At 46.1% G+C, this 13,607-nt stretch overlaps 1 protein-coding gene across 3 annotated transcripts; it reads right to left on the bottom strand.

Annotated features, from left to right (window-relative positions):
• Window positions 1-865: 865 nt before the first annotated feature.
• CUNH9orf24 (chromosome unknown C9orf24 homolog) lies at window positions 866-13,413 on the bottom strand. 3 transcript variants are annotated; one of them, XM_055302670.1, is made up of 7 exons: window positions 13,279-13,413; window positions 5,234-5,378; window positions 4,225-4,340; window positions 3,136-3,211; window positions 2,692-2,932; window positions 1,418-1,504; window positions 866-971 (listed from the first exon to the last, which is right to left on the bottom strand). In XM_055302670.1, exons 1-7 carry the CDS (start codon window positions 13,411-13,413, stop codon window positions 866-868), a joined length of 906 nt encoding a protein of 301 aa, XP_055158645.1. The 3 variants fall into 3 exon arrangements, with proteins under 3 accessions (XP_055158645.1, XP_055158647.1, XP_055158646.1); XM_055302671.1 differs by lacking the exon at window positions 866-971 and having other exon boundaries at window positions 2,697-2,932; XM_055302672.1 differs by lacking the exons at window positions 4,225-4,340; window positions 5,234-5,378; window positions 13,279-13,413 and having other exon boundaries at window positions 2,857-2,932; window positions 3,136-3,202.
• Window positions 13,414-13,607: the final 194 nt, after the last annotated feature.

Below are 13,607 nucleotides of genomic sequence, written 5' to 3'. Positions count from 1 at the left end.
AGGGTTCCATAGAAGGGGCCTAGTTCCACCAGCCAGGTGACCCAAAATGTGGGTTCCCGCTGGACGAGACCAATAGTATATGAGGTTGGGGATCTCGGTGCTTTGGAACGCCCCCTCTGCTCTCCCTGCACAACACACACTCTGTGGTGACACCGTTAGAAATGCATGTGCTGTGAGGTGGTGGACGTGCCCTGCCACATCCCTGTTTCAAGGAGGAGTTGGGTGTAAAAATACTAAAGATTCCAGAGCACCCCACCCCTCATTTCTGGAGGGACAGAGAAACAGAGCTTTGCTTTGTAATTTGAAATTTCTTAGTCATGAAACCCTCCAAAATTATGTTTTAGACCCTTGGACTTGGGTAAGGGAGGGCAGCAAGGATGTCTGAATACAAACTTTTTCAGGGCTCTGATGGAGACTCTGGGAACAGAGATGAAGAACTTTAGGTACAGGGACAGGTCTTTGTAGAATGGAAGATTCTGGGTCCGCTGAGATGTGGGGGTGAGGGGACATCTAGGTTTGGGGGATACTGAACAAATGTCACCTGGAGGGCCCTTCTGGGATGGGAGGTCAATGGGCCCTCCCTGCATGGCTAGGTAGACCCATTAGTTCTGGTGGAGGGAGGACACCAGCTACTATTATGTGTCAGGAGGGCACTCAGGGCCACCCAAGGGAAGTACTGAGATAAGGGGGCAAGGAGAGTCAGGGAAGGATGACTAAGAAACTGCATCTCAGTTGAAGGGGCCTGGCAGAGCCAGAGTGACTGGCTCCTCACTGCTAGGTCCTGCAGGGTAAGGATGCAGGAGGCAGCCTTTGGGGTGAAGCATTTATTTACTGCTCAGCCCCCTTGGCCCCACCAGCCTGGGCTCTACCAGCAGTGGCAGTCAGGATAGTTTTCAGACACAAACTCAGGGTGGACGACATAGTTGTTTCTCTGGGGGCCACCGGTCTTCTTGAAGTGACTTGTGTCCCATCTGTGGGGAGAAATGAGTCAGCCCTTTTGGACCCTCAGAGGTCTGATTCCAATTTTCAGTGCTAACCCTATCCCAACATTTTGCCCCTAATACTGACCCCATGCTCCAACACTGACCTCCTTACCTCAGATTCTACTGTTAAATTTCTGATTCCCAGTACTGACTCCCTAACATTAATCTCTTACCCTTTACTTCAAGCCCTGAGCTTAATGCTCCGATCTCTTGACTCTAAGCCCTACTGCCAACCTGTAACCCTTCAAAGCCAGCCTTAGCGCCCTCTGATGGAGGGGCCTCCATTTCCTTGCCCGCTTTGACGGCCCCATGGCACTGGCACCCTCTGGTGGCATCTTCCAGTCAGTGCACTGCAGCGGACCGTTCCCGCCCCAACCGGTCCCCGCCTACCCCGCTGCGCCAAATGCTTTTGCACGTGTTTGCGCCAGACTTACCTAAGGTTCGGACAAGGGTAGTATGATGGCGGGGGAGTTATAACAGCACATTGCATTCCGGGCCGGTGCTCGCAGGGCGATACACTCCTGCAGGAGAAAGTGGTGGGCGGGAAGAGGTCGGGCTTTCTGATTTCTCCCTACCCTCAAAACCCAGACTAAGATTCTGAGCTGCGCTTCAGGTGTCTGCCCTAGGGCTAGTTGATCTGGGTCTTCAAGATTCCATCAAAACATGGGAAGATACCTGAAAGTCCCTATCTTCCTCGTTTCCACCGCCCAGGCTGGGCTGTGTGGAGCACGCTGGACTCTGGGAAGGGTCGGCCTCCAGTAGTTGAAGAGCCGGGAGCGCCCTGATTCCTCTCCATTGGAGGGCAATTATTCCAGCACTAACGACATTTCTAAGGCTCTGGCACTTTCTCCCTCCCCCCTACCCTTGTGAGGGATGAGACTCAACCTTGCATAATTAATCAGACTCTGCCTGGGGAAGGGCGAGAGGAATCACTGTAGAGTAGGGGCAGGTTCTAGCGCGCACCCCTCACTTGAGCTCTCTAGACTTAGATGAGGACTTTGAAGTTCTCCCAGGCTGGGCCTGCCTTGACTGCCACCTGGTGCATGCAGGAGGAAGGGTGCGCGGCAGTCTGGGTTGCAGCTGAGGAAAACAGGCGCTCAGGCCTGTTTCCTCTGCTGTAACCCGCTAGGTTTCTCTACCTTCAGAGGTCGTGCGGGGCTCTGAAGGCCAGGACCCCTTTGGTAATGCGGTTACCATTTCCTTGCTCACATAACCCCCGGCCATGACCCTGCCCATTATCGACGGTGACCCGAGACACAGGAATACCGGCTGATTTTTGAGGGCACATGGCACTCCGCAGGCTAGAACCGGCGTCTCCAGGGCGGGGCGCCCAGGTACGGAACCAGGTGTGGGAAGGGATGGGACTGGTCTGCGGGGTTTCTCCCTCAAAAAAACCTTCTGGCAGGGCCTCCAGAACAGGTACAGGTTGACCTTGAGCCCAGTTCCGGACGGATAGGGCCGAGAACCTATGGAATCTTCGTGCAGGTTCTCCAGTCTCAGCGGTCAGCTCAGGCCCTGGGGCCGAAGGGCAGGAAAGGACAGGGCCCAGTAAGGGGATAGAGGCGGCTGGAGGTGGGGTCTGGTATAAAGGCAGAGGAGAGCTGGAAATGGTGAGGGATGGGGTGCGCACAACCGGGGTGCCGCGGGACTCAGGGGGCGGGGCTTGTTGGGGGCGGAGCCCGCCTAAGGCAGGAGCAGTCCGGCGAACCTTACAGTCGGCTGCTCCTGCTCGGTGCACAAAGACCGGAGGCGGCGTTCGGTGCAGGGTGCTCTGGAGGCGCAGTAGTCCATCCCACGTAGACAGTAGTGGCGGCCAGAGCAAGCGCTTTCATAACCCTGGAAGGGCAAGCGACCGGGCAGCGGGTCCACGCACCCGCATCGGGAAGTGATTTGCGGCAGTGGCTGGTTCCGTGACAGCGAGTTCAACATGTTCACCACCACCTCGCGCTCTGCACCCGCGGCCCCAAGCCCAGATACAGAGTTACAAAAAAGGGGAAGAGACAAGGTCAGAGATAGGAAGAGACGCAGACAAAAACAGGGAAAGATAGAGACAGAGTTAGACCCTCTACAGAATCTCTGGCTTCCACCCCATCCCCCAGGTCTCATACCATCGCCCTTCTGGTCTACCCCGCTACCGCCACACCTCCTTTACCGTAGGCATTGAGTCTTTCCGGCTTAGGAGGGCATCGCAAAGGCATTCCTCGACAAGCTGTCTCCATTCCGGCCTCCTGGAAGTGGCACACATGCTACCTCAAACTCTGACCCAGAAGAGTTCCTCCTTTTGGGGGTCCTCCCTGAACACCCAGACCAGTCCCAGGCCATGTCTTCTCCCGCCTTCCAGAAGCTCCTCTACTCTCCCGGACTCTGAGTGTTTAGGGTTGTCACCAGGCAACGCAGTTGCTCTACCTCCAGGTAGGAGGAGGAGGGAGGGGGATAGGAAGGGAAGGAAGTGGAGCTATAGGTGGACAGGGTCTGGACCTAGGTCTCTGGCATCTCTGCCTCAGCATTTGCCTTTGATTTTTATCTCTCTGTCAGGCTGACTCTGTGTAGTTGTGTCTTAGAGTGTCTTTAATTGGCGAGAGGTAGTGTCAATATTATAATATTGCCTGCCCACCAGAATCACCTGAAAGACTTGTGAAAAATTCTGATTCTTGAGGAAATTCTGATTCAAAAGGGTTCAGTCAACCCAAGGTCAGCCATCAGCTACAGTTAAGAACCTCTGCTCTGTCTTCCCATTCTCTCAAATTTCCTCTTCCCTCTGGCCTGGGCCTGTAGCTAGTCTCCTCCCTGTCTCCTTGGATGACTCTCCTATATCTATCTGCACTGCCACTGGGTGACCTTGTTCTCCCTCCCCTTGTCCTTGCTCACATCATAAAGGAGGGAGAGTGGAGCAGGTAGGCTCAACCTATCATTGAATCCTTAGCCAGACCATGTAGGGGCCAGGTGGCAAGCTTCAGGAAGGTAGCAAGTCAGGGAACGCATGCTAATCGCATCCCCACAGAGGCCAGCCAGATATTGGGATCTCGGGAACCCAAGAGCTGTTCATAGAGAGCTCCATTCCTGAGTTCCCTTGTCCCCTAAAAAAGACAAACCCTAGTTTCACACTAGAGAAAGAGCGCTGGAGCACTGTTGATGGGAAAGGGATGAAGAACTTATGGTGAAATATCAGTCACTGTGGTTTAGAAATAGAGAGAGATGTGTATCCCAGACCCCAGGCATCTGTGCTGGTCACAGTAGATACCTTAGGTAGCCGAGGAAGGCATGTGTTATATTTGTTCCAGCCGGTGCAGTTGTAAGGTCCCATCCTCCATAAGTTATACCGGTCACCACACAGGTAGTATGGGTTGCATTTGTCTACTTGATCATAGGGGTGGAGACATAAGACATTGTTACTCCTTATTCTACCCCAGAATCTGGGTCCCCCTACATGTTCCTCCTTTGATCCCCAGGACAAAGCTAGAGTCTAATATCCTTGAGCCAGTCAAGCCCAGCCTGGCTCCAGATTTAGATACTGAGATGCAGCCCATTTCTCACATAAGGCAAATTTCTGAGTGGGATCTGGATCGTTTGAGCTGATCACTTTGCATACTGACACCACTCTCTCTGAATCAGGCAACCTGAAAATGGATCCTTCTCCTATTTCTTCCTTCTCATCTTTCACATCTAAGGTTCCAAAGTTTACTAATTTTGCCTCCTTAAAATCATTTGAATCTATCCCTTCTTCCAGCCCCCCATGATCTCACCCAGGTATCTCTGCAGTGCCATAAGGAGGAAATAATATCACATTGTGGTTAATAGAATGGACTTCACAGACATTGTTCAAACCTCAGCTCTTGCAAATATTAGCTCTGTATGACCTTGACTCAATTAATTAATGGAGTAACTGGTGGAACAGGGTCACTAAGAATATGGGAAAAGATGGCCCTGGAATACATCTGAAAGGATTTGTTCAGAAGAGGTTAATACTCCCTCTATCTCTCTAGGAATAGGACTCAGACCTCTTCCAGTTCTTTGGCACAGATAGGAAACTCCCAAAAAGCAGGGCCTGGATCTCCTCCTCTAGGGTCAGGGTTAGGATCAGATCAGGTGTTTGGGAATCAAGCTGGAGTGGAGATGATTGGAGAAGCCCAGATTACGGGTGGGGATAAATTTGATATGGAATCAGGGTAGAGGTTAAGGGTCAGGTTAAGGGTCATAGCTGAAGTCTCTGAGTGGAGTCCACATTGGGTAGGTAAGGAGTGAGGCCCTACCTTCCTCTTGACAGAGCCAATATTTCTCAGGAAAATAGGGGTGGCCTGGTATGAAACCCTTATAGCTGTAGTCCTGCATGGCACATTTGACCATTTTCTGCAGAGCTTCAGGATCCACGTGGCGCTGCATGGTCTGAGTCAGGCCCTAGGCAAGGGGAGAGGGGGGGAAATGACTAGGTGCATTGAGGTCCCAGTCTCCATGTCCACTCGACCCAGATCCAGCCCCTATAGAGAAAGTCAGCCTAGTTGGGTCTCTCCCCTATGCCAGAGAGATCTCCATGCCAGTCTTGGCCCCCTCTGAATAGTTCTTTGTTTGAATCACACTTTCTTCCTTTCTAGCCAAGGCTGGGGCTTGGAGCCAGGCATTGCCCTCAAAGTGTTTTTCTGATGTTCTCATTTCTGTCCTTTCCTTGACTGAGATCTCTTTAAGGGCAGAGCTGGGTGTTCCTGTTTTCTTTCAGACTGTGTGCTATCCAGGAGCAGGGCCTGGGTCTCCCTCAACAGACCAACAGGACCCTGGTATAACCAGTAGCCTCAGGAAAGGCTGGCTGCCCTGGGAGCCAGCCACCTTATGCAGGTGTTTTGGACAGGGAGAGCTCTCTGGGAATTTGGCATCTTAAAGGAGATGAAGGATGAGGCTGGAGGGATACCTAATTTAAAATCTAATTCCCTGACTCCAATCTAACCCTGATTCTACTGTAGCTCTGATCTTGACAGCAATATCACCCTTGGCCCTGAGACTCACTTTGCCCTGGTTCTTATCCTAACCTGACCTTTTTCCTGATCTTGGTTCAGGAACTGGGTCCCTCTGCTTTTGGGGGTTTACCTTGTCTTATCTCTTTCAATTCCTTGTTGGGCTAGATCTGTGGGATTCCTGATTAAGACCTATTTCTGGGGCTTCTTTGTCTTCAGCTGAGGGCAGAATGCCACATTATCTGTATACCAGTAGATCTCTGCAATCAGCTGGTGTGAAAAGATGGCTGGGTCACAGGGGTTGGACCCCCAGCAAAGTCAGAGGCCGGGAAGGATTTCCTCATAGTGGGCATCAAGGTGCTGGGATGGTGACACTGCTACCCACATTTCCCCTGTATAATCTGAAGACCAAAAGTTTCTCTTGACCAAGATGAGACTTGGTGCCCCTACTGCCCTGAAAATCCCTCAGCTGAGGTGTTTCTTGGATCTCTGTACCCAGTTGAGGTTTTGTTTTATGGGCAAATCCTGGACAATCATACTCCAAATGGGTAAAAGAGTCCCATGGCTTGGCATTCCCCTGACCTTTACACACACACACACACACACACACACACACACACACACACACATGCACACACAGTCATTTAGAAGAACTCATAGATGTCATCAGTTTTCCCCTCAGAGGCTTTCCTCTAATGTCTGTATCTTTGTCTGCTCACAGTTAGGAATAGGAGACTAGGGGATCCCTGGGTGGCTCAGCGGTTTAGCGCCTGCCTTTGGCCCAGGGTGTGATCCTGGAGTTCCGGGATTGAGTCCCACGTCAGGCTCCTAGCATGAGGCCTGCTTCTCCCTCCTCCTGTGTCTCTGCCTCTCTCTCTCTCTCTCTCTCTCTCTCTGTCTATCATAAATAAATAAATCTTAAAAAAAAAGGAATAGGAGACTAAAAAAGCTTATTGGAGGCTTTGAGCTGTTAGTGGGCTTTGTCAACCAAGAGCATCATTGTAAGATGGTCTGGTTAAACTGTTTTTGTTAAATTCTGTCAGTATCTGTAGGTCTTCCCTCTTGGGCTGATCAAATCCTCAAAAGAGACTCTCAATCTTTGGCCTGAGGACAGTGGCCAGGATGCCAGTGTTCTGAGAATCTAGTAGAGAAGAAGAGGGCTGCTGGAGGGTTTTGGCATTCAGTATGTGGAGGTTCATTTGTTTTCAATATGGTACCCTGCCTTCAGCTGGGCCTGGTATCCCCAGTCCTGAGATCCTCGCCAAAAAATAAGCCTTCTGACATTTGCAGAGATGGGGTAGGCAGTCACCCCATGGCATGAAATATGAGGCAATTAGAGGAGGCCTGAGTGGCTCAGTGGGTGGCTCCACCCACATCAGGCTTATTGCTCAGCCCAGAATCTGCTCCTCCCTCTGCCTCTTCTGTCACTCCCCCTGCTTGTGTGCTCTCTCTCACTCTTGCTCAATTAACAAATAAAATCTTTTTAAAAAGAGGGATTTGGGGGTTTAATTGTTTTTTTTTTTTTAAAGAAGATTTATTTGAGAGTGAGCAAGACAGAGAATGCACAAGTGGGGGTAGGGACAAGGGGGGAGCAGACTCCCTGCAGGTGGGGCTTAATGTGATGTGGGGCTCGATCCCAGGATCCTGAGATCATGACCTGAGCCAAAGGCAGCTGCTTAACTAGTTGCCTAGCCATTGCCAATTCCTGAAACTTTTTGAAAATTCTGCAGTTTTTTTTTTTTAATTCTGCAGTTTTAAGTTAAATTATGTCTTGTGTTTCTCACTACTGGCTTTGGATTCTGCTTTCTCAGATCTGCTGTCAGGCACTACTTTTTTTTTTTTTTTTAAGATTTTATTTCTTTATTTGAGAGAAAGAGTGGGGGAGAGCAAGAGAGAGTACACGAGTATGGGGAGAGAGAGGGGAAGAAGCAGGCTCCCTGCTCAGCCCCTGCTCAAGCCCCAATGCAGGGCTGGATCCTAGGACCCTGAGCTCATGACTTGAGCCAGAGGCAGATATTTAACCAACTGAGCCACCCAGGCACTCCTCTCTCCCTGTTTCTTTTTTTTTTCTCTCTCTCCCTGTTTCTAAGGTCATCTCTTAAACTGGTGTTGGGCAGTTCCACTGTGAGGTACCTAAAATGTGAAATTTCTTCTATTTATTTTGTATCTGTGGATTCATTTCTTTCATTAGTTCTGGAGAATTTGAAGCTCTTTTCTCTTCAGATAATGCCGATTCTTCTTTCTGTTCTTTCCTTCCGGGACTCTGAGTAGATGTGTATGAAATCTTCTCCTTACATCTTTCATATTACTTAATGCTTCTCTCATATTTTTTAACCACTTGGTCTTTGTGTTGCATTCTGGGTGATTTCTTTTGCTCTTTCATTTCATTCTTTTTTAAAAAGTTTTTATTTTATTTTTTTATTTTTTATTTTTTTAAAAAAGTTTTTATTTTGATTCCAATTGGTTAACATACTAATTGTTGTTGTATTAGTTTTAGGGGTACAATATTGTGATTCAACAATTCCATACATCACCCAGTGTTCCTCAAAACAAGTGCACTCCTTAATCCGCATTACCTATTTCATCTACCACCTCCTCTTTCTGGTAACCATCAGTTTGTTCTCTATAGTTAAGAGCCTGTTTCTTGGTTTCTCTCTCTTTTTTCCCTTTTCTCATTTGTTTCTTAAATTCCACATGTGTGAGATCATATGGCATTTATCTTTCTCTGAATTATTTCATTTAGCATTATACTCTTACTCCATCCATATTGTTACAAATGGCAAGATTTCATTCTTTTTTATGACTGAAGAATAATCCATCATATATTATATAATAATGGAGTATTATTCATGTAACATATAATGGAATAAATATATATCTTCTTTATCCATTTGTCAATTGATGGACACTTGGGCTGCTTTCATATCTTGGTTATTATAAATAATGCTGCTATAAAATAGGGGTTCATTTATCCCCTTTGGAGTTTTTGTATTCTTTGGCTAAATACCTAGTAGTGCAATTGCTGGGTTGTAGGGTGGTTCTATTTTTAACTTTTTGAGGAATCTCCATATTATTTTCTACAGTGGCCGTACCAGTTTGCATTCCCACCAACAGGAAGGAGTAAAAGAGTTCCCCTTTCTCCACATCCTCACCAACACCAGTTGTTGTTTCTTGTATTGTTGATTTTAGCCATTCTGACAGGTGTGAGGTGATAGCTCTTTATAATTTTTATTTGCATTTCCTTATTGATAAGTGATGAACACCTTTTTCATGTGTCTGTTTGCCATCTGTATATTTTCTTTGGAGAAATATCTGTTCATGTCTTCTGTGCATTTTATTTTATTTGATAGAGAGTATGGAGGAGGGCAGAGAGAGAGGGAGAGAGAATCTTCACCTAGCAGGCTCCCCACCTAGCACATAGCCTGATGCAGGGCTTGATCTCACAACCCTGAGATCATGACCTGAGCCAAAATCGAGTCAAACACTTAACCAACTGAAAGACTCAGGTGCCCCTCTTGCCCATTTTTTAAATTGGGTTATTTATTTTTTGGGTGGTTGAGTTTTACAGTTCTTTATATATTTTGAACTAACCTTTTATTGGCTATGTCATTTGCAAATATCTTCTCCTATTCCGTAGGTTGCCTTTTAGTTTAGTTTTTTTTTTAAGATCATTTATTTATTCATGAGAGACAGAGAGAGAGAGGCAGAGACACAGGCAGAGAGAGAAGCAGGCTCCATGCAGGAAGCCCAATGTGGGACTTGATCCGTGACTCAGGGATCATGCCCTGAGCCAAAGGCAAACACTCAACCGCTGAGCCACCCAGGTGTCCTGCCTTTTAGTTTTGTTGATTGTTTCCTTCACTATGTAGAAGTTTTTTATTTTGATGTAGACCTAATAGTTAACTTTTGCTTTTGTTTCCCTTGCCTCAGTAGACATATCTAGAAAAAAGATTGCTAGAGCCAATGTCAAAGAGGTTAACAATATTTGTTCTTCTAATCCATGAGCATGGAATGTTTTTCCATTTCTTTGTGTCATCTCACTGACCTCTTAAATTGTGTCTAATCTTCCCTTTGAGACCCATCCACTGAGGTTTGGGTTTTAACACATATATTTTTTATTTCTAAAATGTCTTTTTAAAAAGATTTTATTTATTTATTCATGAGAGACACACAGAGGCAGAGACATAGACAGAGGGAGAAGACAGGCTTCATGCAGAGAGCCCGATGTGGGACTTGATCCCGGGACCACAGGATCACGCCCTAGACCAAACGTGGATGCTCAACCGCTGAGCCATCCAGGCGTCCCTATTTCTAAAATTTCTATTCACTTCTTTTTAACATTTGTCTGGCCTTTAAAAAATATGATTGCTTGTTGCTTGCTCATTTTGATGATTTCACTTTATTTTTAAAAATTCATAATAATTATTTTGTATTCTGTTAATTCCAATATCTGAAGTCCGCGGAAGTTTTAGTCTGTTATTTGTTTTTTGCTGTTGTATGGTGGTTTGTTTCCTTATGTCTCTTATTGTGAACTCAGATTTGATTGGTTTTACTCTGAAGGATACTTGAAAACCTATGTTAAGGGTATTTTCCACTGAAGAGGATACACATTCATCACGTGTGTATGTGTGTGTGGTGGGGGCAGGGAGCCAGAGATTACTAAACTTTCTGGTTCAGTTTGGAGTTTAAAGTTGTTTATTCACCTTTCAGTTAGCTTAAGGCTTAAACTTCTGCTTATAGTGCTGATATTGGCATTCATACTCAGGGCATCCTAAGTATACTGACCATTCATCTCCATGAGAGTCCAGAAAAAAATAAAAATTAATTTTTATGCAAGACCTAGCTGTTTTGAAGCAGGAGGGCCCTTTAGAGTTTCTAGATCAACACAATGCCAGAAGCAGAAGCCTTTCCTTCATTTAGTCCCATTGCTGTCTGGCTTTCACTTGTCTTCACTCACTGAAGCTGTCTGGTCAGATTGCTAAGGATTACTACATCCAAGAGATCCATGTCTGAGCTGACATTTGACACTGACCTTTGTCTAAAATGCTGTCTTTGTTGGTTTCTCTTTGATTTTTCTTTTATCACCCTGTCTCCTTTTGTGGCTCTTTTTCTTTTACTTACCTCTTAATCTGTATTCTCCAAAGTCCATCCTTGACCTCTTTCTATTTTTCCTTGACAATCTCATTCACTCCTACGACTTTAGCTACTGCCTGCCTGTATACAGTTGATTTCAAAATCTGTATCTGTAGCTCAAACCTTTACCCTTTGCTTCAGATAAATATATCCAGATATCTCCTGGAAGTCTTCAAATATTTTTGTCCCAAAATGAACTCCAAATCTTAGTTGATAGAACTACTATTCCTCCAGTTGCCAGAGCCCTAAACCTAGGAGTCATCGTAATCTCTCCTCATATATATATACCCAGCTGGTGACCAAGATCTATTGATCTAATTCTTAAAATTCCTTATTATTGAATGTCAAAAAACAGGCAGGCACTCATATTTTTCTGGTGGGCATGTAAATTATTATAATTCTTATTACAGGAATATGAAGTGTATATCAAAAGTTTTTGAAGTGTGCATATCCTTTCTTCCAAAAATTCATGTCTAGGGATTTGTCCTAAGGAAATAATCGATATCTACAGATGTACACAAATGATTATATTAGGAACATTTTATAAATAATCTAAATTTCCAATAAGAATCCTTAAATATATTTTGGTACAGTCATAATATTTTTACACAAAAAAATTGTATCTGATATGTGGTTATATGAAAAGAGCAAGATTCAAAATGTTAGTATACAGTGTGGTGCCATTTTTTTCCCATTTTTATAAAAAATATTTGCTACCTAAAATGGCATCTAATAATAAATTAACAACGGTTAATTTGGATAGTGAGATTATAGAGCTTTTTTCTTCATGCTTCTTTGAGTTATCCCAATTTTCTTCATTGAGCATATATTTTATAAACATTATTTTAAATATTCTCTATTCCAAAAATTCCCTTTTCACTGCTACAGTCTCTTCTTATCTCTCACCTACATCCTTCTCCCTTATCCTTCACCACCTCACTGGGCTTCCTGTCCTGAGCCCCAGCCCCTCCAATCTGCCACTGCAACTCTGCTCACCTGGGGCTAGCCTCTCCCTTTGCTCCAGCTCTGAACTTTTGGTGGATCCATGTCCCTAGGCTGTCCTTTCCCCTCTTTTCTGTTGGAAGCCCCCTTCCTCAGGATCTCTTAGTAGACCTACCCTTCAAGAAGCAGGAATGCTCTCTCCTTTATCCAGCTCTTGTATCAGTGCATCCACTGGGCAACCCTATTTTGTTCACTTGTTTGCTGAGAGCTCTTCAAAGGCATAGCCTGGCCCTTCATTGCTGTATCTGCATTGTGCGTGGCACGTGTCGATACTCCCCATTTGTTAGATGGTACACACAGATAAATTCCTTTAGGCAGTCATAAGTAGACTCACAGATCTTGTCTTCATTTTGTGAAAGCTGCACAGACCCACTTGGCCACTCGTCTTCAAGTACAGACACAAGAAGACTCTGTTATATATGCACGAAAATATGCCTATAGCACATTTTCTCACATATCCCACAGGTTGCCTCAGGGCCTTTGCATTTTCTGATCACTCTGCCTGGAACACTCTCCTGTGAGCTCTTTACAGGGTTAGTCCTCTCTTATCTTTCCAGCCTCTGCTCAATGTCACCATGAGAGAGAGGGGTCTTCCATGACCTCCATATTTAAGTAGCTTTGCCTGGTTACTTTCCATTTCCATTACCCCATTTATTCCTATACGGCATCTTGGATAATTTATAAAACTTGTGTCTTTTTTTTTTAAAGATTTCTATTTATTTATTTGACACAGAAAGAGAGAGAGAGAGAGAGAGAGAGAGAGAGAGAGAGAGAGAGAGAGCGCACAGGAGCAGGAGGGGCAGAGGGAGAGGAAGAAGCAGGCTCCCCGTAGAGCAGGGAGCCCAAAGTAGGGCTTGATCCCAGGACCCTGGGACCATGACCTGAGCTGAAGGCAGATGCTCAGCCAGCTGAGCCACCCAGGCATCCCAAAACTTGTTTATTTCTTGATAATTATCTGTCTCTCTCCACTTCCTACCCTGGTGGAGTAGGAGGGCACCGTGAGGGCAGGATTTTGTACTATTTTATGTATTATTATAAATTCCATACTAGAAAAAAAAATAAATTCCATACTAGGCAAATAAATACATTCATGCATGTGTGTGTGTGTACACACACAGCTATAAATAATTACACATAATGACAACCACACACTGCCACTCAGACATACATGACCATGCACTCTGGCCTGCCCACCCACCCACCCAGCCTCCACTTACCGGGGTCACAAATTTGTTGGCTTCCCAGGCCCACAGAGGTGGGTCTTTATAGACCTCCTTGATGGAGGTAGGAGCCCTGTAGGAGTCACTGTAGGTGCTGATGGGGGTCTTGGTCTTACGGGAGAAGAGGAACATAGTGAGGTCTAGGGGATGCCGCGGTGGGCTACCAAGGGCTCCTGTAAGAACATCAGTGACCACCCCCTCTTCCAGAAAGCTCACACCTCCAGCCTGGTGGGTGCCCCTAGCTGCTGTGACCCCCTCCTATGGGGGATCTCTCAGCTTTCCTCCCCTGCAACCTTCCTGCTCCTACCCAACCCTGCTTCCCTCTC

This window comes from Nyctereutes procyonoides, unplaced genomic scaffold (genome assembly GCF_905146905.1).
Source record: "Nyctereutes procyonoides isolate TBG_1078 unplaced genomic scaffold, NYPRO_anot_genome, whole genome shotgun sequence".
In the NCBI taxonomy this organism is placed as follows: domain Eukaryota; kingdom Metazoa; phylum Chordata; class Mammalia; order Carnivora; family Canidae; genus Nyctereutes; species Nyctereutes procyonoides.
Note: the sequence above shows the minus strand (reverse complement) of the source record. Positions and strands in the feature narration are given on the sequence as shown.

Bases quoted from the DNA above. Each gene is read 5' to 3' on its own strand.
- CUNH9orf24 (XM_055302670.1), bottom strand. From the start codon at position 13,413: ATGTTCCTCTTCTCCCGTAAGACCAAGACCCCCATCAGCACCTACAGT. The intron at 3,212-4,224 runs GTATCTACTGTG...TGCCACTTCCAG, and splicing joins GCCTTCCTCGGCTACCTAAG to GAGGCCGGAATGGAGACAGC. The intron at 1,505-2,691 runs GTTCGCCGGACT...TTTCTCCTGCAG, and splicing joins CAGGAGCAGCCGACTGTAAG to GAGTGTATCGCCCTGCGAGC.